Source organism: Capricornis sumatraensis, chromosome 6 (genome assembly GCF_032405125.1).
Source record: "Capricornis sumatraensis isolate serow.1 chromosome 6, serow.2, whole genome shotgun sequence".
NCBI lineage: Eukaryota > Metazoa > Chordata > Mammalia > Artiodactyla > Bovidae > Capricornis > Capricornis sumatraensis.
This window is the reverse complement of record NC_091074.1, coordinates 88,231,051-88,253,873: the sequence shown is the minus strand read 5'-3', so window position 1 is coordinate 88,253,873 and position 22,823 is coordinate 88,231,051. Positions and strand designations below refer to the sequence as shown.

The 22,823-nt window shown below is 41.8% G+C and overlaps 1 protein-coding gene across 2 annotated transcripts in view; it reads right to left on the bottom strand.

Annotated features, from left to right (window-relative positions):
* The window catches only part of NAA35 (N-alpha-acetyltransferase 35, NatC auxiliary subunit), a 94,862-nt gene extending 72,291 nt beyond the window's left edge, over positions 1 to 22,571 (bottom strand). The window contains exons 1-4 of one of the 2 annotated variants that reach the window (XM_068973884.1): positions 22,531 to 22,571; positions 22,365 to 22,444; positions 21,515 to 21,643; positions 5,140 to 5,173 (exon numbers count right to left, since the gene is read on the bottom strand). In XM_068973884.1, the coding sequence (XP_068829985.1) occupies positions 5,140 to 5,173; positions 21,515 to 21,638 (158 nt within the window). In that variant the 5' untranslated portion in view covers positions 21,639 to 21,643; positions 22,365 to 22,444; positions 22,531 to 22,571. The remainder of the gene's footprint in view (positions 1 to 5,139; positions 5,174 to 21,514; positions 21,644 to 22,364; positions 22,445 to 22,530) is intronic. The other variant, XM_068973885.1, reaches the window with a different exon arrangement.
* Positions 22,572 to 22,823: the final 252 nt, after the last annotated feature.

The window sequence follows — 22,823 nt, the reverse complement described above, 5'->3', positions numbered from 1 at the left end:
TTGTGATCCTTCTCAAATGCTATTCGACAGTCACGAGTCACATTCCTTCCTGCACTAGCTGATGGTCTGATTTCATTACATCCTTTCTGTAACGGCCAGTTCAGCTCAGTTGCTCAGTCGTGTCCAACTCTTTCGATCCCATGAATCGCAGCACGCTACGCCTCCCTGTTGATCACCATCTCCGGGAGTTCACTCAGACTCACGGCCATCAAGTCCGTGATGCCATCCAGCCATCTCATCCTCTGTCGTCCCCTTCTCCTCCTGCCCCCAATCCCTCCCAGCATCACAGTCTTTTCCAATGAGTCAACTCTTCGCATGGGGTGGCCAAAGTACTGGAGTTTCAGCTTTAGCATCATTCCTTCCAAAGAACACCCAGGACTGATCTCCTTCAGAATGGACTGGTTGGATATCTTTGCAGTACAAGGGACTCTCAAGAGTGTTCTCCAACACCACAGTTCAAAAACATCAATTCTTTGGTGCTCAGCCTTCTTCACAGTCCAACTCTCACATCCATACATGACCACAGGAAAAACCATAGCCTTGACTAGACGGACCTTAGTCGGCAAAGTAATGTCTCTGCTTTTGAATATACTATCTAGGTTGGTCATAACTTTTCTTCCAAGGAGTAAGCGTCTTTTAATTTCATGGCTGCAGTCACCATCTGTAGTGATTTTGGAGCCCACAAAAATAAAGTCTGACACTGTTTCCACTGTTTCCCCATCTATTTCCCATGAAGCGATGGGACAGGATGCCATGATCTTCATTTTCTGAATGTTGAGCTTTAGGCCAACTTTTTCACTCTCCTCTTTGACTTTCATCAAGAAGCTTTTTAGTTCCTCTTCACTTTCTGCCATAAGGGTGGTGTCATCTGCATACCTGATGTTATTGAGATTTCCCTGGCAATCTTGATTCCAGCTTGTGCTTCTTCCAGCCCAGCGTTTCTCATGATGTACTCTGCATATAGGTTAAATAAGTAGGGTGACAATATACAGCCTTGACGTACTCCTTTTCCTATTTGGAACCAGTCTGCTGTTCCATGTCCAGTTCTAACTGTCGCTTCCTGACCTGCATACAGATTTCTCAAGAGGCAGGTTAGGTGGTCTGGTATTCCCATCTCTTTCAGAATTTTCCACAGTTTGTTGTGATCCACACAGTCAAAGGCTTTGGCATAGTCAATAAAGCAGAAATTGATATTTTTTTGGAACTCTCTTGCTTTTTCCATGATCCAGCGGATGCTGGCAATTTGATCTCTGGTTCTTCTGCCTTTTCTAAAACCAGCTTGAACATCAGGAAGTTCACGGTTCACGTATTGCTAAAGCCTAGCTTGGAGAATTTTGAGCATCACTTTATTAGCATGTGAGATGAGTGGAATTGTGTGGTAGTTTGAGCATTCTTTGGTATTGCCTTTCTTTGGAATTGGAATGAAAACTGACCTTTTCCAGTCCTGTGACCACTGCTGAGTTTTCCAAATTTGCTGGCATATCGAGTGCAACACTTTCACAGTATCATCTTTCAGGATTTGAAACAGCTCAACTGGAATTCCATCACCTCCACTAGCTTTGTTCGTAGTGATGCTTTCTAAGGCCCACTTGACTTCACTTTGCAAGATGTCTGGCTCTAGATGAGTGATCACATCATCATGATTATCTGGGTCATGAAGATCTTTTTTGTACCATTATTCTGTGTATTCTTGCCACCTCTTCTTAATATCTTCTGCTTCTCTTAGGTCCATACCATTTCTGTCCTTTATCGAGCCCATCTTTGCATGAAATGTTCCCTCGGTATTTCTAATTTTCTTGAAGAGATCTCTAGTCTTTCCCATTCTGTTCTTTTCCTCTATTTCTTTGCACTGATTGCCAAAGAAGGCTTTCTTATCTCTTCTTGCTATTCTTTGAAACTCTGCATTCAGATGCTTATATTTTTCCTTTTCTCCTTTGCTTTCCGCCTCTCTTTTTTTTTTTTTCGCCTCTCTCTTCACAGCTATTTGTAAGGCCTCCCCAGAGAGCCATTTTGCTTTTTTTTGCATTTCTTTTCCATGGCGAAGGTCTTGATCCCTGTCTCCTGTACAATGTCACAAACGTCATTCCATTGTTTATCAGGCACTCTATCTATCAGATCTAGGCCCTTAAATTTATTTCTCACTTCCACTGTATAATCATAACAGATTTGATTTCAGTCATACCTGAATGGTCTAGCAGTTTTCCCTACTTTCTTCAATTTAAGTCTGAACTTGGTAATAAGGAGTTCATGATCTGAGCCACAGCCAGCTCCTGGTCTTGTTTTTGTTGACTGTATAGAGCTTCTCCATCTTTGGCTGCAAAGAATATAATCAATCTGATTTCGGTGTTGACCATCTCGTGATGTCCACGTGTGGAGTCTTCTCTTGTGTTGTTGGAAGAGGGTGTTTGCTATGACCAGTGCATTTTCTTGGCAAAACTCTATTACTCTTTGCCCTGCTTCATTCCACATTCCAAGGCCAAATTTGCCTGTTAGTCCAGGTGTTTCTTGACTTCCTACTTTTGCATTCCAGTCCCCTATAATGAAAAGGACATCTTTTTTGGGTGATAGTTCTAAAAGGTCTTGTAGGTCTTCATAAAACCATTCAACTTCAGCTTCTTCTGTGTTACTAGCTGGGGCATAGACTTGGATTACCGTGATATTGAATGGTTTCCCTTGGAGATGAACAGAGATCATTCTGTCATTTTTGAGATTGCGTCCAAGTACTGCATTTCAGACTCTTTTGTTGATCATGATGGCTACTCCATTTCTTCTGGGGGATTCCTTCCCGCAGTAGTAGATATAACGGTCATCTGGTTAAATTCACCCATTCCAGTCCATTTTAGTTCGCTGATTCCTAGACTGTCGACGTTCACCCTTATGGACCTGACATTCCAGGTTCCTATGCAATATTGCTCTTTACAGCATCGGATCTTCCTTCTACCACCAGTCACATCCACAACTTTCTGGAGTTATTTCTCCACTGATCTCCAGTAGCATATTGGGCACCTACTGACCTGGGGAGTTCCTCTTTTGGTATCCTATCATTTTGCCTTTTCATACTGTTCATGGGGTTCTCAAGGCAAGAATACTGAAGTGGCTTGCCATTCCCTTCTCCAATAGACCACACTCTGTCAGACCTCTCCACCATGACCCGCCCATCTTGGGTTGCCCCGCAGGCTTGGCTTGGTTTCATTGAGTTAGGCAAGGTTGTGGTCCTAGTGTGATTAGATTGACTAGTTTTCTGTGAGTATGGTTTCAGTGTGTCTGCCCTCTGATGCACTCTTGCAATACCTACCATCTTACTTAGGTTTCTCTTACCTTGGGCGTGGGGTATCTCTTCATGGCTGCTCCAGCAAAGCACAGTGACATAACTGCCAGTGACATCAAATTATGATGTTCTCAAAGTGTGGTCCCTAGATCAGCAGCATCAATCTCACCTGGGAACTTGTCAGAAAACGCAACTTCTGTGATCCCACACCAGACCTACTAAATAAGGAACTCTGGGGGTGGGTCACAGCAACCTATGTTTTAAAAACTCTTTCAGATGACACTGATATCACTAAAGTCTTAGAAGAACTAAATTTCAAATTCTACTTCTCCTAACCAAATGGCCAATTTGGTCCACTTACTAGTTTAAAATTTCATACCTCCAACCTTGAAAATTGAGTCTGGCCATAGCAGTATGAAACAGTGTCTATGGGAATATACATATAAATAAGCATTTCCTTTCATTTACCTAGGGATTCTCAATCAACTTTCATCTAGGCATGTACTCATCTGTTTCTGGTCATCAACCAGCCTGTCACATGTAGCATGCAACCAATCAGTTCAATTCAGTCACTTTGTGTCTGACTCTTTGCGACCCCAGGGACTGCAGCATGCCAGGTCTCCCGGTCCATCACCAACTCCCAGAGTTTACTCAAACTCATGTCCACTGAGTCAGTGATATCATCCAACCATCTCGTCCTCTAACATCCCCTTCTCCTACCATCTTCAATCTTTCCCAGCATCAGGGTCTTTTCAAATGAATCAGTTCTTCACATCAGGTGGCCAAGTATTGGAGTTTCAGCTTCAGCATCAGTCCTTCCAATGACTATTCAGGACTGATTTCCTTTAGGATGGACTGGTTGGATCTCCTTGCTATCCAAAGGACTCTCTAGAGTCTGCTCCAACACCACAGTTCAAAAGCATCCATTCTTCAGCGCTCAGCTTTCTTCACAGTCCAACTCTTACATCCATACATGACCACTGGAAAAACCATAGCCTTAACTAGATGGACCTTTGTTGGCCAAGTAATGTCTCTGCTTTTCAATATGCTATCTAAGTTGGTCATAACTTTACTTCCAAGGAGTAAGTGTCTTTTAATCTCATGGCTGCAGTCACCATCTGCAGTGATTTTGGAGCTCCAAAAATAAAGTGTGACACTGTTTCCACTGTTTTCCCATCTATTTCCCAAGAAGTGATGGGACCAGATGCCACGATCTTCGTTATCTGAATGTTGAGCTTTAAGCCAACTTTTTCACTCTCTTTCACTTTCATCAAGAGGCTCTTTAGTTCTTTTTTGCTTTCTGCCAGAAGAGTGGTGTCATCTGCATATCTAAGGTTATTGATATTTCTCCTGGCAGTCTTGATTTCAGCTTGTGCTTCATCCAGTCCAGCATTTCCCATGATGTACATGGTATATAAATTAAATAAGCAGGGTGACAATATACAGCCTTGACGTACTCTTTTCCAATTTGGAAGCAGTCTGTTGCTCCATGTCCAGTTCTAACTGTTGCTTCTTGATCTGCATTCAGATTTCTCAGAAGGCAGGTAACGTATTCTGGTATTCCCATCTCTTTAAGAATTTTCCACAATTTGTTGTGAATGCAACCAATAGCTTTTCTCAATAAATTTCACATCCTGTACATCTACTCTCAAGGAAAGGACGAGAAGTCACAGTTTCAGTAGGTACAACCACTTCCCATCACAACTAAAGTCAGCTGTCTCAAAAGAGCTCACCAAGGTTAAAAAATACATAATCAGTGTTATACTTACAGCTTTGAAAGGTAAATTTACTCAGACTTCAAGGAATACTACTGCACACAAGCCAAAGTAGAAATATTACACTACGCTACTTCAAAGGATACAAATACTTACAGCTTATCATGAAGCAGTTCTCCCAACTTTAATTCTAAAAGAAACAAAAAGAAAAATCTTTTGAATAATACCATATTTATATTTAACTGTTAATTCTGAGAAAAAAATGAAACAAAATATTAGCATCTGGAAAATGTGCTTAAGAGTCCTTTATACTTCATTTTCTAAGAAATGGTCATATTATTCTACTCAATTACTAATATAATGTCTTCTATGCAGTGAATATTTAAATAGTAACTATAAATTGAACTTCTGAGAACTTAGTAAGTGATCCACACATAACAGGCCACAATAATACAATGAGAATTATCAGGCTCATTAAAAAAAATTGCTAACATATTTATCCCTACATAAACTTTTCCACAGAACTTTAGGCTATTTTTCAAGTTGTTTTTAAACCACTTGGCATCATAATATAATCTCTCTTTGTCCCAGGAACAATGTCAAGACTATTTTTTGGGGGGGCTGCTCTGCATGGCTTACTGGGTGATCTCAGTCCTACAACCACAGATCAAACCCACACCCTTTGCAGTGTAACTGCAGAGTCTTAACCACTGGATCACCAGGGAAGTTCAAAAGCCATTTTTTAAAATTACACTTGATTTAAATAAGGTAGAAAGCACTTGAGTAAACAGCTGATCAAGAATGTTTATCCCCTGTAAACCAGCTATTCTCAACCTTGGCTGCATATCAGTATAAATTAGAGAGCTTTTGAAAATCCTAATGTTCAATCAGCATCCCAAACTAATTAAATTCTAAGAGTGGGACCTACACAGTGGTTTTAAAGGACTCCAGATGATTTCAGTGTGCAAGGAAGATGAGAACTACCACAGTATCATTTCTAAGTAGCTTAAATGTTGACAGTCAAATCCTGTGGAAAACATAAAGAAGCAGTTTTCAGAATTTTACTAATCCCCCTGGCTTATTATAAGTTCAGTAACATTGGTTTTTAAAAGTTTCATGTACCTTCCCCAGTGGCTCACTTGGGTAAAGAATCTGTCTGCAATGCAGGAGACACAGGAGACGCAGGTTTAATCCCTGGGTTGGGAAAATCCCCTGGAGAAGGAAATGGCAACCCACTCCAGTATTCTTGCCTGGAAAACCCCATGGCCAGAGGAACCTGGTGGGCTACAGTCCGTGGGGGGTCACAGAGTTGACCACAACTGAGTAACTAACACTTTCATGTACCAAAACAAATAAATCAATGAGAAACATTAATCAAAATATTACAATAAAGCAGAACATACAACAGTTCTCAAAGATGGTCTGAGAACCCAGGAGTCTGTGACATTAAAGTTGTTGTTTTTGTTTAGTCTTGAAGTCATGTCTGATGCTTTTGTGACCCCCTGGACTCCAAGCCACCAGGCTCCTCTGCCCATGGAATTTTTCAGGGAAGGAAACTGGTGTGGGTTGTCATTTCCCTCTCTGGGGATCTTCCTGACCCAGGAATCAAAGCCACGTCTCCTGCATTGGCAAGCAGATTCTTTATCACTGAACCACCAGGGAAGCCCAATGTTAAAGTTACTTTTGTAATAATACTAAACGTTTTTTTTCATTGTGTTGACATTTCTAATGATGATGCAAAAACAACAGTGTAAAGAGGAAAAGGGCAGAACTGTAGTTTCAGTACAAATCAAGACAGTGGTCCCTAGCAAAACAGCATATTCTTCATTTTCATGCACTTTCACTCAAGAAGTCTTCGATGGAGACAGTAAAAGTTATTAATCTCAGGGCAAGGACCAAAGTGCAAGTGAGGCATGTTGTAGGGTGCAAAATTTAACGAGGGACTTTCAGAGAGTACCTTCTTAAGTTTTGTACCCTAAGTGCCTCAGTCATTTCATCCTAGGGCTGGTCCTGATATACCTAATTAAATTTCAGTCTCTGAGTACACCTTTTTAATATTCTATTTGATAAACAGGAAGCATATGTAAACACTTCCTCTGCTTACCAAAGTAAGAGGTTGTCTCAAAGAAAAGCTCTTACACAATCATCATGGAACATCATTTTTACTGGAAAGAACATGACAATTTATAGTCATTTGAACTTGACAATATAGCAGTTTTTTAAAAAAAAGTAAGTTTGTTGCTTTAAGAAAATAACCTACAAGGTTTATCGCCAATGACAAAATTTGAAATTAAAAAAAAAAAAAATCAGAACCCTGGAAAACACATATCGGCCACTGTGAACCAGACAGTGTCCCCATACGTATAAAGGCTTTCCTGATTATACTGGTGGTGATATTATTAACAAATTTGTTTTTTAGGAGCTACTCCACGTCCGAGATTGGTGGGGACAGCCGGGAGGAGTCACCTCGCTTCCGAGGCCAGGGGCAGCGCCCGGGAAGAGCCACACCACGTCCAAGGAGTGGTGGTTGTGGGGGCACAGGAGGGCCTCGAGGAGCTATCCCACGTTGAAGCTCAGGAAGGGCAGCGGTAAGGAGATACCCCTCATCCAAGGTAAGGAGCAGCGGCTGCGCTTTGCTGGAGCAGCCATGAAGAGATACCCCAAGCCCAAGGTAAGAGAAACCCAAGTAAGATGGTAGGTTTTGCAAGAGGGCATCAGAGGGGAGACACATTGAAACCTTACTCACAGAAAACTAGTCAATCTAATCACGCTAGGACCACAGCCTTTTCTAACTCAATGAAACTAAGCCATGCCTGTGGGGCATCCCCGACGGGCAGGTCATGGCGGAGAGGTCTGACAGAACGTGGTCCACTGGAGAAGGGAATGGCAAACCACTTCAGTATTCTTGCCTTGAGAACCCCACGAACGGTATGAAAGGTAAAATGATAGGATACTGAAAGAGGAACTCCCCAGGTCAGCAGGTGCCCAACATGCTACTGGAGATCAGTGGAGAAATAACTCCAGAAAGAATGAAGGGATGGAGCCAAAGCAAAAACAATACCCAGCTGTGGATGTGACTGGTGATAGAAGCAAGGTCCAATGCTGTAAAGAGCAATATTGCATAGGAACCTGGAATGTCAGGTCCATGAATCAAGGCAAATTGGAAGTGGTCAAACGAGATGGCAAGGGTGAACGTCGACATTCTAGGAATCAGCGAACTAAAATGGACTGGAATGGGTGAATTTACCTCAGATGACCATTATATCTACTACTGCGGGCAGGAATCCCTCAGAAGAAATGGAGTAGCCATCATGGTCAACAAAAGAGTCTGAAATACAGTACTTGGATGCAATCTCAAAAACGACAGAATGATCTCTGTTCATCTCCAAGGGAAACCATTCAATATCACGGTAATCCAAGTCTATGCCCCACTAGTAACACAGAAGAAGCTAAAGTTGAATGGTTTTATGAAGACCTACAAGACCTTTTAGAACTATCACCAAAAAAAAGATGTCCTTTTCATTATAGGGGACTGGAATGCAAAAGTAGGAAGTCAAGAAACACCGTGAACTTCCTGATGATCAAGCTAGTTTTAGAAAAGGCAGAGGAACCAGAGATCAAATTGCCAACATCCGCTGGATCATGGAAAAAGCAAGAGAGTTCCAAAAAAACATCAATTTCTGCTTTATTGACTATGTCAAAGCCTTTGACTGTGTGGATCACAATAAACTGTGGAAAATTCTGAGAGCAATGGGAATACCAGACCACCTGACCTGCCTCCTGAGAAATCTGTATGCTGGTCAGGAAGCGACAGTTAGAACTGGACATGGAACAGCAGACTGGTTCCAAATAGGAAAAGGAGTATGTCAAGGCTGTATATTGTCACCCTGCTTATTTAACTTATATGCAGAGTACATCATGAGAAACGCTGGACTGGAAGAAACACAAGCTGGAATCAAGATTTCTGGGAGAAATCTCAATAACATCAGGTATGCAGATGACATCACCCTTATGGCAGAAAGAGAAGAGGAACTCAAAAGCCTCTTGATGAAAGTAAGAGAGGAGAGTGAAAAAGTTGGCTTAAAGCTCAACATTCAGAAAACGAAGATCATGGCATCCGGTCCCATCGCTTCATGGGAAATAGATGGGAAAACAGTGGAAACAGTGTCAGACTTTATTTTGTGGGGCTCCAACATCACTGCAGATGGTGACAGCAGCCATGAAATTAAAAGACGCTTACTCCTTGGAAGAAAAGTTATGACCAACCTAGACAGCATATTCAAAAGCAGAGACATTACTTTGCCAACTAAGGTCCATCTAGTCAAGGCTATGGTTTTTCCTGTGGTCATGTATGGATGTGAGAGTTGGACTGTGAAGAAGGCAGAGAGCCGAAGAATTGATGCTTTTGAACTGTGGTGTTGGAGAAGACTCTCGGAGCTGGATCAAAGACATCCAACCAGTCCATTCTGAAGGAGATCAGCCCTGGGATATCTTTGGAAGGAATGAGGCTAAAGCTGAAGCTCCAGTATTTGGCCACATCATGCGAAGAGTTGACTCATTGGAAAAGACTCTTTTGCTGGGAGGGACTGGGGGCAGGAGAAGGGGACGACAGAGGATGAGATGGCTGGATGGATGGCATCACGGACTTGATGGACGTGAGTCTGAGTGAACTCCGGGAGTTGGTGATGGACAGGGAGGCCTGGCGTGCTGCGATTCATGGTATCACAAGAGTCAGACACGACTGAGCGACTGAACTGAATGAAGTGTCTCAATACCTGGAAGATGTGCTTAACTAAACCAATATTTTGCAGATGATAATGCATGTCACAAAACTGAGGTGCAGCTGAAGTCGCTCAGTCTTGTCCAACTCTTTGCGACCCCATGGACTGTAGCCTACCAGGCTCCCCCTCCATGGGATTTTCCAGGCAAGAGTACTGGAGCGGGGTGCCATTTCCTACTCCAGAGGATCTTCCTGACCCAGGGATCGAACCTGGGTCTCCCGCAGTGTAGGCAGACACGTTACCGTCTGAGCCATCAATCAGGCATGGATAAAAGATCCAAAGTTCTAGACAGACCAATATACCCTATGTAACAGAGCATGAAAGGTACACTGATAGGCTTTCAGATTCCACACTGCAAACTAATCTTTAAGAAACTATCACCTGTTAAAAGTTTTGGTGTAGCAGCAAATTACCTAAAAAGTTCCCCAATCTTTTAACTACATGTTTTGTGAGGCCAGATTTACTTCTAATGTTTCAACCAAAACAACATGTGGCAACAAATTGAATGAGAAGCTGGGATGGAATTCAGGTGCCCTCTATTATGCCTACATCAGAGATTTTGAAAAGTATAAAATAATGCCACTCTTCCAAGTTGTCCTTTGTTTTGAAAAATACATTTTTCATATTAAAAATGTTATGCAGACATGCAAAGGGTTTATTATCATTTTCAAATAAATATTTTAAAAATTTGTTTCAGATTCTAGTAAACATCAATATACATATTGCACACATAAACAATACTTTTTTAAAAAAGCACATGTGCTTGCATGCTCAGTCATGTCCAGCTCTTTGCAACCTTGTGGACTGACTGCATCCCACCAGATTCCTCTGTCCATGGATTTTCCATGCAAAAGTACTACAGTGAATAGCCATTCCTTTCTCTAGGGGACTGTTTCTGATCCAGGATCGAACTTGTCTCTTGCATTGGCAGGTGGATTCTTTAAGAATATAAAGTAGTCCTGATGCCAAAAAATTTGAGAACTGCTATAATAGTTTATCATAAACTTTAGAGTAGATTTGGGTACCAAACAGTTTCACTGAACACTCCAGAGAACTAGGAGCAAGTAGATCACTCTGGACACTGAGTTTATCATCTGAAAAATGAAGGATTTTAGTAGATGACTCTGTAAAGTTCCTTAGGACATCCTCCCTTTGGCCTGGAAATGAACAATGAACTATAATTTGTAGTTGGAGATTGGATTTGCAGTAGTGCTAAGCACTTGAAGCATATATTCATTCTCCTGGAAAAAAGTAATCTAACAAGATGAGAAAAACATGCAGCTATTTGATATTTTACCATCTTACAAATGAGAACATAATTTGTAAACTAAAGTTACAGATCTCTAAATATCTCTACACATAACATTATAAATGATGGTTAAATTTGCTGCTTTCTTCACTATGAAGGCCCTATTGAATCTATGACATAGCTGGACTCCAGTATCATTATACAGTAATAATTAACAGATGAATTTAAGTTTACCCCTGGGATAAAGGTGGCCAACTGAACACATGCAACAACCTTTAATTCCCTCCTGAAATTTTATTTCAATAATTAAAGTGAAAAAAAAATTTTTAAAGAGAACTATGAACCTTAAGGAAGAAGAAAACTAGTTGTTGCAAAAATAATACAACAAAATTAGGAAAACTAGGCAACAGAAACACAAGTAATTTCTTGGCAAACGCGAGAAAAATAAAACCAGCAGTGAAGTGTGAAGCTTGAGTCACTCAGTCATGTCGGACTCTTTGCTACCCCATGGACTATGGCCCACCAGGCTTCTCTGCCCATGGAATTCTCTAGGCAAGAATACTTTGGGTTGCCATTCCCTTCTCCAGGGGATCTTCTTGAAACAGGGATCAAACTGAGGTCTCCTGCACTGCAAGCAGATCCTTTACCATCTGAGCTACCAGCAGTGAAGAAAGCCAAAATCAACTTGATTTATCAATCATCTTTGAAAGTGAGGATAAACACAGGCTGAAATGTGGAGAATTGAGCCATCAGACAGCCCAAAGCCCTGCCCTAATGTACAGATCAGGATAACTAACCCTCCCCCCACCTTGGGTAATAATGAAGATTTTCTTTGAAAGGGGCAAACCAAAAAATCTCCAGGACAGGTTTTTTGAAGGCTAGGGTTCAGTACTGGAAAGAGGGGCATTAAGTGAATACATGACAACTCCAGACTTCTTCCCCTATTTAACATGCAGTCAAATCTCAAACCTCAAGCAGATGAATTTTATCTACAGAATATAATCTTTCCAAGAGAAAGGAGCTAAATAACTGACATCACGAGTTCTCCAACACAAAAACCAAGTCAGATCACCTGACATTGACATGCACTGCAGAAGAGTCCTGCTCAAAAATTCAAGTCGGCTTTTGGTCCCTTAGGCAACAAAGGATTCTCAGATACCTGAAGTAATCCTCTAACACAGAAGACAGAAACCAAAGAAAATAAAAAGGCAAGTTGGAGGAAAGACACTATGTAGGGAAAGAAAATTTCAAAAGAACTATTATTATCCTTATTATCCTTAGAGATAAAATAGTGCAACCCTGAAACAAAACCAGGAAATTTTACTTTTATTTAAAAAGAGATATCCCAAAAAAGAGAGAGTGAGGTATTGGGGGGGGGGAGGGGCGGCGGAGGGAAACAGTAGAAATTAAAAACATTACAGCAGGGAAAAAAAAATTAAATTCAGAGTTTTTTAACTCCATTCAGCTGCTATAACCAAAATACCATTTATTGGGTGACCCATGAAAAACAAATTTTATTTCTCATGGTTCTCAACTCTGGGAAGTTCAAAATCAGGGAACCAGCAGACTCAGCATCTGGTAAGGACCTACTTCATAGACTGCCTTCTTTTAACCTCACATGGTGGAGAAGCAAAGGCAAAGGAGAACAGGAAAGATATATCCATCTGAATGCGGAGTTCCAAAGAATAGCAAGGAGAGATAAGAAAGCCTTGCTCAGCGATCAATGCAAAGAAATAGAGGAAAACAACAGAATGAGAAAGACTAGAGATCTCTTCAAGAAAATTGGAGGTACCAAGGGAACATTTCATGCGAAGATGGGCACAATAAAGGACACAAATGGTATGGACCTAACAGAAGCAGAACATATTAAGAAGAGGTGGCACAAATACACAGAAGAACTATGCAAAAAAGATCATGACTCAGATAATCACAATGGTATGATTACTCACCTAGAGCCAGACATCCTCGAATGCGAAGTCAAGTGGGCCTTAGGAAGCAACACTACGAACAAAGCTAGTGGAGATAATGGAATTCCAGCTGAGCTATTTCAAATCCTAAAGGATGATGCTGTGAAAGTGCTGCACTCAATATGCCAGCAAATTTGGAAAACTCAGCAGTGGCCACAGGACTGGAAAAGGTCAGTTTTCATTCCAATCCCTAAGAAAGGCAATGCCAAAGAATGCTCAAACTACCACACAATTTGCACTCATTTCAGACACTAGTGAAGTAATGCTCAAAATTCTCCAAGCCAGGCTTCAACAGTACGTGAACAGTGAACTTCCAGATATCCAAGCTGGAGTTAGACAAGGCAGAGGAATCAGAGATCAAACTGCCAACATCCGCTGGATCATCGAAAAAGCAAGAAGGTTCCAGAAAAACATCTATTTCAGCTTTATTGACTATGCCAAAGCCTTTAACTGTGTGGATCACAATAAACTGTGGAAAATTCTTAAGAGATGGGAATATCAGACCACCTGACCTGCCTCTTGAGAAATCTGTATGCAGGTCTGGAAGCAACAGTTAGAACTGAACATGGAATAAGACTAGTTCCAAATACAGAAAGGGGTATGTCAAGGCTGTATACTGTCACCCTGCTTATTTAACTTATATGCAGAATACATCATGAGAAACACTGGGCAGGATGAAGCACAAGCTGGAATCAAGATTGTTGGGAGAAATATCAATAAGCTCAGACACACAGATGACAGCACCCTATGGCAGAAAGTGAAAAAGAACTAAAGAGCCTCTTGATGAAAGTGGAAGAGGAGAGTGAAAAAGTTGGCTTAAAGATCAACATTCAGAAAACTAAGATCATGGCATCCAGTCCCATCACTTTATGGCTAATAGACGGGGAAACAGTGGAAACAGTGACCGACTTTATTTTGAGGGACTCCAAAATCACTGTAGATGGTGACTGCAGCCATGAAATTAAAAGACGCTTGCTCCCTGGAAGAAAAGTTATGACTAACCTAGCCAGCATATTAAAAAGCAGAGACATTACTTTGCCAACGAAGGTCTGTCTACTCAAAGCTATGGTTTTTCCAATAGCCATGTATGGATATGAGAGTTGGACTATAAGGAAAGCTTAGCGTCAAAGAATTGATGCTTTTAAACTGTGGTGTTGGAGCAGACTCTTGAGTCCCTTGGACAGCAAGGAGATCCAACCAGTCCATCCTAAAGGAAATCAGTCCTGAATGTTCACTGGAAGGCTGAAGCTGAAACTCCAATACTTTGGCTACTTGATGTGAAGAACTGACTCATTGGAAAAGACCCTGATCTCTCAAAGACTGAAGGTGGGAGAAGGGGACAACAGAGGGTTAGATGGCTTGATGGCACCACCGACTCAATGGACATGAGTTTGAGTAAACTCCGGGAGTCGGTGATGGACAGGGAAACCTGGCATGCTGCAGTCCATGGGTTCACGAAGAGTCAGACATGACTAAGCAACTGAACTGAACACATGGTGGAAGGAACCAGGAAGGCTCTGTGGGGTCTCTTTCACAGGAGTATTAATCCCAATCATGTGGGTTCCACTTTGATGACCTAAGCACCTCCCAAAGGCTCCACTTCTTAATACCACCACATTGTGTGTGGCATTAGGTTTCAACACGATATGGGGGGACACACAGTTCATAGCATTGAGGATAACTACAAAGAAATGAAAAACAGGCAACAAAGGATTAAAAAAACAGATCTTCCAATATACAAAAAGTAAATACTAGGGGCTATAGCTCAGTGGTAGAGCATTTGACTCCAAAAAGTAAGTACTCCATAAAACAAATAGGAAAAAAACAAGAAATAGAGTAATTCAAGAAAATTTCACTCTGAAGAATCAGAGTGAAAGTGCTCAAGCATCATCAAACAAAGCACACCACTGTGAAAGCTCTGGACATGAGAAACAAAAAGAAGATTCTAAAAGGTTACATACGAAAGTTCAGTAATCAGAGTGTCAGACATTTGAGCAATGCCCTCAAAATTCTCACACACTCCCAGATGTATTATCAATAAAGTGGAAGGCGAGAACAAAGACATTTCAGACATTCAGAGCCTCAAAAAACTGTATCTCTCGTGTGCTTTACTCAGGAAGATAATAAAGGTGTCTAATCAAAACCAGAGAGAAAAGTAACAAACCTCAGGCTGATGATTAAGCAAGATCTCAGGATTATACCAAGTATAAAAGGCAAGAAATCCAGAATGGAGAGAAATACGAGACTTGAGAAGAAATTTCTTTATGGCGAATTAAAACAATAGGATGTCTGAATGTGTTAGATGATTCAGACAATTGATGAAGAGCGTAAAGTACAATTAATGAAAGTACATATCTTTTGAGCAAACACTTTTTGCATAAAACAGAACTAGGTAGGAAGGGAAAAGCAACAATTTTACTTTTTGGCTCAGCGATGAATAATATTCGCATAGCTATAACTACGGGGCGGGGATCCACAGACAATGCCCAAAAGGGAATGGGGATATCAAGAAATAGCAATAAAATCATGCTATCTAGGATCATGATTACTAAAATAACCAGTTGAAAGGGGGAAAGTGGTGACTTCTGAGGACACCTTTTCTATTGACCAAAGCTCCTAATATAAAGCAGGACACACAACACAAGATTAACAGGGAAATCTAGTAAAAAAGAGCCTTTAAAATGCAACAAAGCTCCCATTCCTTTCTACTGCGTGATATTTAATGCTAGTTCTCATGACATCCATATGCTCCTTTCCTTAGAAACATCCAAGGTCAAAGAGATTAAATAATAGCTGAACATTCTTGAAAGTAATCTAAACAGTGAACTAAGCAGCACTACTGGTATTTGGGGCAGAAAAATTACTTTTCTGTGGGGGCTATTCTGCGCATCACGATTAGCCGCATCCTTGATGTGCACACACCAGCTGTGCTGCGCTATGCTGTGCTCAGTCATACCCAGCGCTGTGTGACCCCATGGATTGAAGCCTGCCAGGTTCCTCTGTCCATGGAATTTTCCAAGCAAGAATACTGGAGTGGGTTATGTGACTAACCAAATCTGTCTCAAGACGTTGGCAAATGTCCCCTCCAGGGCAAAAATCACCCCTGGTGGAGAACAAGAGTGCTCCACAATTACCAGTGCTACTCACCAAACCCATGACCTGCCACTAAACACATTCTTAATAGTATCGAACACAGAAAACATAACTTTCATTTCCCAAAGCAAAATCACTTAAGAAATATCTTATAGGCTGCCCTGATCTTTCACCAGGTGAATTTGTTCAACTTTTTCCTCCTATAATTAAATGGTTGCAACAAGCAGCAAACACATAGAATGATTCTGAAACTAGGGTTCATGAATTGAGGGTGTGGAGTGAAAGTCCATTAAAGTTTTATCAAAAATCTATACTTCTTTTATAATAATTGTTAAATACTATGTAATCAGCCATGAAATTAAAAGACACTTACTCCTTGGAAGAAAAGTTATGACCAACCTAGATAGCATATTCAAAAGCAGAGACACTACTTTGCCAGCAAAGGTCCATCTAGTCAAGGCTATGGTTTTCCCAGTAGTCATGTATGGATGTGAGACTTGGACTATGAACAAAGCTGAGTGCCAAAGAATTGATGCTTTTGAACTGTGGTGTTGGAGAAGACTCTTGAGTCCCTTGGACTGCAAGGAGATCTAACCAGTCCATTCAAAAGGAGATCAACCCTGGGTGTTCTTTGGAAGGACTGATGCTAAAGCTGAAACTCCAGTACTTTGGCCACCTCATGTGAAGAGTTGACTCATTGGAAAAGACTCTGATGCTGGGAAGGATTGGAGGAGGAGGAAAAGAAGACGACAGAAGATGAGATGGCTGGATGGTATCACTGACTCGATGGATGTGAGTTTGAGTAAACTCCGGGAGATGGTGATGGACAGGGAGGCCTGGCATGCTGCCATTCATGGGGTCGCAAAGAGTCGGACACGACTGAGCGACTGAACTGAACTGAACCGAATCAATTCAATGACAATCTTTTTAAAATTATCAGTTCAGTTCAGTCAGTCAGTCGTGTCTGACTCTTTGCAACCCCATGGACTGCAGCACACCAGGCTTCCCTGTCCATCACCAACTCCTGGAGCTTGCTCAAACTCATGTCCATCAAGTTGGTGATGCCATGCAACTATCTCATCCTCTGTTGTCTCCTTCTTCTCCTGCCTTCTATCTTTCTCAGCATCAGTGTCTTTTCTGGTGAGTCAGTTCTTCGCCATCAGGTGGCCAAAGTATTGGAGTTTCAGCTTCAGCATCAGTCCTTCCAATGAATATTCAAGAGTGATTCCCTTTAGGATTGACAGGCTGGATCTCCTTGCAGTCCAGGGGACTCTCAGAAGTCTTCTCCAACACAACAGTTCAAAAGCATCAATTCTTTGGCACTCAGCTTTCTTTATGGTTCAACTCTCACATCCATACATGACTACTGGAAAAACAATAGCTTTGACTACACGGACCATTGTTGGCAAAGTAATGTTTCTGTTTTCTAATATGCTATCTAGGTTGGTTATAGCTTTTCTTCCAAGGAGCAAGCATCTTTTAGTTCCATGGCTGCAGTCACCATCTGCCACTGTTTCCATTGTTTCCCCATCTATTTGCCACGAAGTGATGGACCGGATTCTATAACCTTAAGTTTCTTCAATGTTGAGTTTTAAGCCAACTTTTTCACTCTTTAACTTTCATTAAGAAGCTCTTTAGTTCTTCCTCACTTTCAGCCATAAGGGTGGTATCATCTGCAAATCTGAGGCTATTGGTATGTCTCCCTGCAATCCTGATTCCGGTTTATGCTTCATCCAATCCGATATTTCGCACAATGTAATCTGCATGTAAGTTAAATAAGCAAGGTGACAACATACAACCTTGACGTACTCCTTTCCCAATTTTGAACCAGTCTGTTGTTCCATGTCCAGTTCTACCTGTTGCTTCTTGACCTGTATACAGGTTTCTCTGGAGGCAGGTAAGGTGGTCTGGTATTCCCATCTCTTTCAGAATTTTCCACAGTTTGTTGTGACTATTTAGAAGATTACAGAAACAAATTCCAAACCGAACAGATGATAACATAATCAAGTACTGCTACAGTGTCAGTGCTTGTGTTCATAATTCTGCTGGTTCCAGGCAATAACTCACATATAACACAGGTTCTCAAACTTCTAAGTACAAGATCCAGATAGTCTCTGGATATGAAGAAACATGGCCTTAGAATATCATTATTCTTAAAAACAAACATATTGTTCTGGGTAAGAGAAGACAGACAGAAAGGAAGAGAATTAAGAGGCTTAAGCATCCTAGATTTTTTCTTTTAACATTTTATATTGGGGTGTAGACGATTTACAACGTCGTAATAGTTTCAGGTGAACAGTGAAGGGACTCAGCCATAAATATACATGTATCCATTCTCCCCTGAACTCCCCTCCTTCCCTTCCCATCCAAAGCATCCTACATTTTAAATGAGGGAACAGAAAACAACAAAAGTTTTATGAAAGTACTAGGCAAGACCTAAAGAAACTGGATGGATAAGGGGAGTCCTAAACAGTGATGAAAGTAAAAGTGTTAAGTTGTTCAGTTGTGTCCAACTCGTCACGACCCAACTAACTGTAGCCCGCCAGGCTTCCCATCCATGGAATTCTCCAGGCAAAAATACTGCAGTATGTTGCCATTTACTTCTCAAGGGGATCTTCCCAACCCAGAGATCAAATGCAGGTCTCCTGCATAGCAAGCAGACTCTTTACCATCTGAGACACTAGGGAAGCCAAACTAAACAATGAAATCTGTTATAAAGACTGATGAAGGAAGAATAAATTAAGTCATCAAAGAAAAGAGAAAATAAGTGAGAGGATGGGCCCATATCCTCCTAAACTAGAATTTAAAAAGAATGAAAGTTATGATAGCTGACTCTGGATTACCTCTGAGCTCTAGACATCATTCCAGAAGAGGCTGCTGGCTCTCCAGAACGAGTGTGGAAAGGAATCTTGCAGTCAGAAGCTGCAGCAGCAGTGTATTTTTTATGATCTTTATGTTTAAGTGAAATTTCTAAGTTGTGACTTTGTAATTCAGAAAGTGCCTAAATATAGACAACAAAATAGAAATAAAGAACAAAGGCTTTAAAGGTAACAAAATGAGATGGTTTGAATTAGGCAAGATTTCCCAGAGAAGAAAAGCTCAGAGGTGTTATTTAAACAAATGATATATTACATAAAATAATAGCAACAGCACTATGCATTTAAAACACTTTGGAAAAGAAAAAAAAGACTCAGTGTCAATTACAGGAAATGTGGTAGGAATGTGTGCCATTTGACCAATGGGAAATAAAAGAAATAATTAAAGTTAGAATTGAGGATTTTAAAGAGCCACTAAAAGAATAAGTAGAAATGTGCATGAAAAATGCTGTCATAAGTAGACAGGGTATTTTATAGTACTCCCCACCGCCCCCTGAATCACAAGTCTAGCCAAATGCCATCACACTATTACCAAAGAGAAACCACTGCAACAGTTAAATTATTAATACCATGGACTCAAGACTGCTAACAGCCTTTAGTCCTAAAACCATACTAAAGTTTAATTCTATGTCAACTTTTTAGTTTCAAGAAGTATACCTCTCATTTGAGCCACTTGAGACAGTACAAGGAGTAATTATGGGGGAATTAATAGGGTAGCTTGATGCTGGCAACAAAATAAAATGCCACCCTCTCTCAATCGACACTGAAGCAGGTATTAAACCCCATGTCCTACTCAAGGTTCCTTCCCAGAAGAAGCAGAGTTACTCACTGTTCCTTAAACATAAAAATCTCAGTTTAGAGTAATTTCCTCACATTCACTTAACAGAATCTTGGCCACTCCTTCACAGCCAACTCAGGGCATGTGAAAGTGAAGTTGTTGTGTCCGACTCTCTGTGACCCCATGGACTGTAGCCTACCAGGCTCCTCAGTCCATGGAATTTTCCAGGCAAGAGTACTAGAGTGGGTTGTCATTTCCTTCTCCAGGGGATCTTTCCAACCCAGGGATCGAACTCAGGTCTCCTGCACTGCAGGCAGACGCTTTACTGTCTGCCACCAGGGAAGTAACTCAGGCCATATTTACTTCATAAAACCTTTCTCATTTAGGTTCATAATGACAGTCCTCTAATACATATCACTTAAAATCAGCATAAGATTATAGGTGTGATCCACTCACTAGTCAAAGAACACTGAGCACAAAAGCTACGTTGTAATTTACATTTCTCTCTCCCTTAGACAAACACATATGTGCAGTCACCCAACTCTCAGTCTAATGTTTTTTCCACTATCTCACTTAGGTGTACTTTAACTGGACATGTATTTCAGAACAGTTGAAGAGTAAGCACATGACTTATCCCTGTGATTATATTCAGCTGGCTCCCTTTCATCTGCAGTTCCAAGTCTTTACTTCTCTTAAGAGCACTACTCTAAATACACACCATCACTAAAAGCCCAACCCTCTGTTCACTAAGAAAATAGAAGCCATCATGTGTAAATCCCTCCACCATTCCTCCCCACCCACTTAGAAACACACCTGTATCTTCACCATCTTATCATTCATTCTTTTCCTGAGGTTAATTTCTCTACAGTGTTCTTGATCCCATCCTCTCTTAAAGTTCAAGCCCTCTACCATTTGTTCTTTTATTTTCCTTCCCTCCTTCTCCAAGGCTTTTTCCGCTCCAGTCATTTATACACAAACATTTACTGAACTTACTAAGTGCCAGGCACTGTTCTGTGTATTAGAATAATTTCTGCACTCACAGACATTATTTCAGTGGGTGAAACTAACAGTAAACAATAATGGAAAATGATGGTTTCTCACAGTAGGTAAGTCCTACAAAGAAAATAAACTGGGATTCAAATAGGGTGGAGTTGGACAGAAGAGAATGAGGGGATAAATCTGCTTAGGTTGGCTGTTTTGAGAGCTCACTGGAATGGTAACATTTAAGTGGTCAGGAAGGAGCCAGCTACCTGAAGACCTGGGGACACAACCTTGGTGTATTTAATGAGATAAGGACCTCATGACTAAACATAATGAGCCTAGTGGAGCAGTGGTACAAAAAGTCTGAGGCAGGCACCAGATCATATAGGCCGTAGAGAAGAAGTATGAATTTTATTCTACATGCAACAGGAAGCCACTGGAGGATCTCAAGCAGAGAATGACATGATTCAATTATTTTCAAACCTCAAATATACAATAATACTCTAGTCTTTGGGGCAACAGAATTTGTATTTCCAATTTGAAATTAGTGCTATGTGCACTCTAACCTGTTAGAAAATTTTAACAGACGAAACTGCCTCAACATCTGTATTTAATGTAATATCTATAAAAACTGGTTTTAAATGAAAGTTAAAATCAGAGGATAGAGAATGAGTGTGGTAACTCAATAAACCACACTTACATGTTGATTTTTTTCCATTTATTGAGATAATTTAAAAATCACAATCCACATTTTTATTATACCCTTTCCCAAATTTTGAACCTCCAATTCAAAAATTCAAACTCACCTCGACAAGCTTCTTCAAAATCTTGGGTTATGTCGACCCAGTTTGTGTTGCTTTTTTCCATCTTTTCTGGTATACCGAGCTCCCATCCTGAATCATCATCTTCTACAGAAGCTTTCATAACCATTACGCCTATAAAATTAATATTATCGTAAGAGAGAGGATGTAGCTTTCACGGCAAGAGTATTTGCAAACTATGTTTAAGTATTGTATGAAACTCCTACTAAACTGCTGAAGCAGAGATCTTCTGAGTTTGAGGACAGCTCTGTGAAAAACTACCTTAATGCAATTAAATCTCACGTTAATTAATACTGCTGCCGCTCATTTAATAATAAATAGCCCATCACCTACCAACACTCATAATCAGTGTGCCTATTTGAGAAGTAAAATCACAAACCATCCCACCAACGGCCCAAAAAGAACTACCTCCAGAGCTTCCAACTTTTAACACTGGCCACAAATAACCAAGGCACTCTTCAAGGTCCTCTCTCGAAGTCCAAGACCCCATTGCAGCAACTACTGAAGTCAAGATGGTCCCTCATCTGCCCGGAGCTCACAGGGAGAACCTCTCCCGAACCGACCGGACCCCCGCACAGCCTGTCCGGGGGGTGGGGGTGGGGGCATGGCGTGAGGGAGCGTACCGCCGGCCCAGGGCGGGGGAGCACCTGAAGAGGGGACCCGCCCCAAATGGGTCAGCCCGGCCGGGCCCCGGCTCCACGGGCACGGAAGCAAGGACAGGGCTGTCGTCGCGCGCGAGGACGGGCACGCCCGGTACCAGGTCGTCGCCCGGGTAACACCAGCTAAGGGCAGGGCCTCGGCGGGGAGCGGGCACGAGTAAGCCCGAAGCTCCTACCTGAAGCGCGGCGGGAGGGCCGGGGCCGCAGGGTGACCTGGCTTCCCCAGGGTCCGCCACACGCGCGGAGGGCTGTGGCTCTAAGGCACGGAAGGAAAGAAGTCTCAATGGCTCCGCAACGCGGTCCCTACCTACTTCTCTCGTGGCCACCCGCTCCGCCACGCACCGTCCAGACCGCTGAAATAACGACACCTCTTCGGCCGCCGCCGGCGCCCCCTCCCCTCTCTGCCCTGCCCGACCGGCTCGTGCGCGCATGCGCACGCCTGGTGCGCGCGACCCCGCCTCCTCTCCCTCACGCCTGAGGACTTCGCGCTCCTCGGCCACACCCCCTTCCTCGCCACCGCCAACATTCGGCCGTTGGCGGCCATCTTCTCTTCTCGCGGGATTAGAGCAGATCGCGAGACCGGAAGCTACGTTCCTTCTCCACCCTGCGGCCGCATCCTGGGTAGTAGGTGGGTC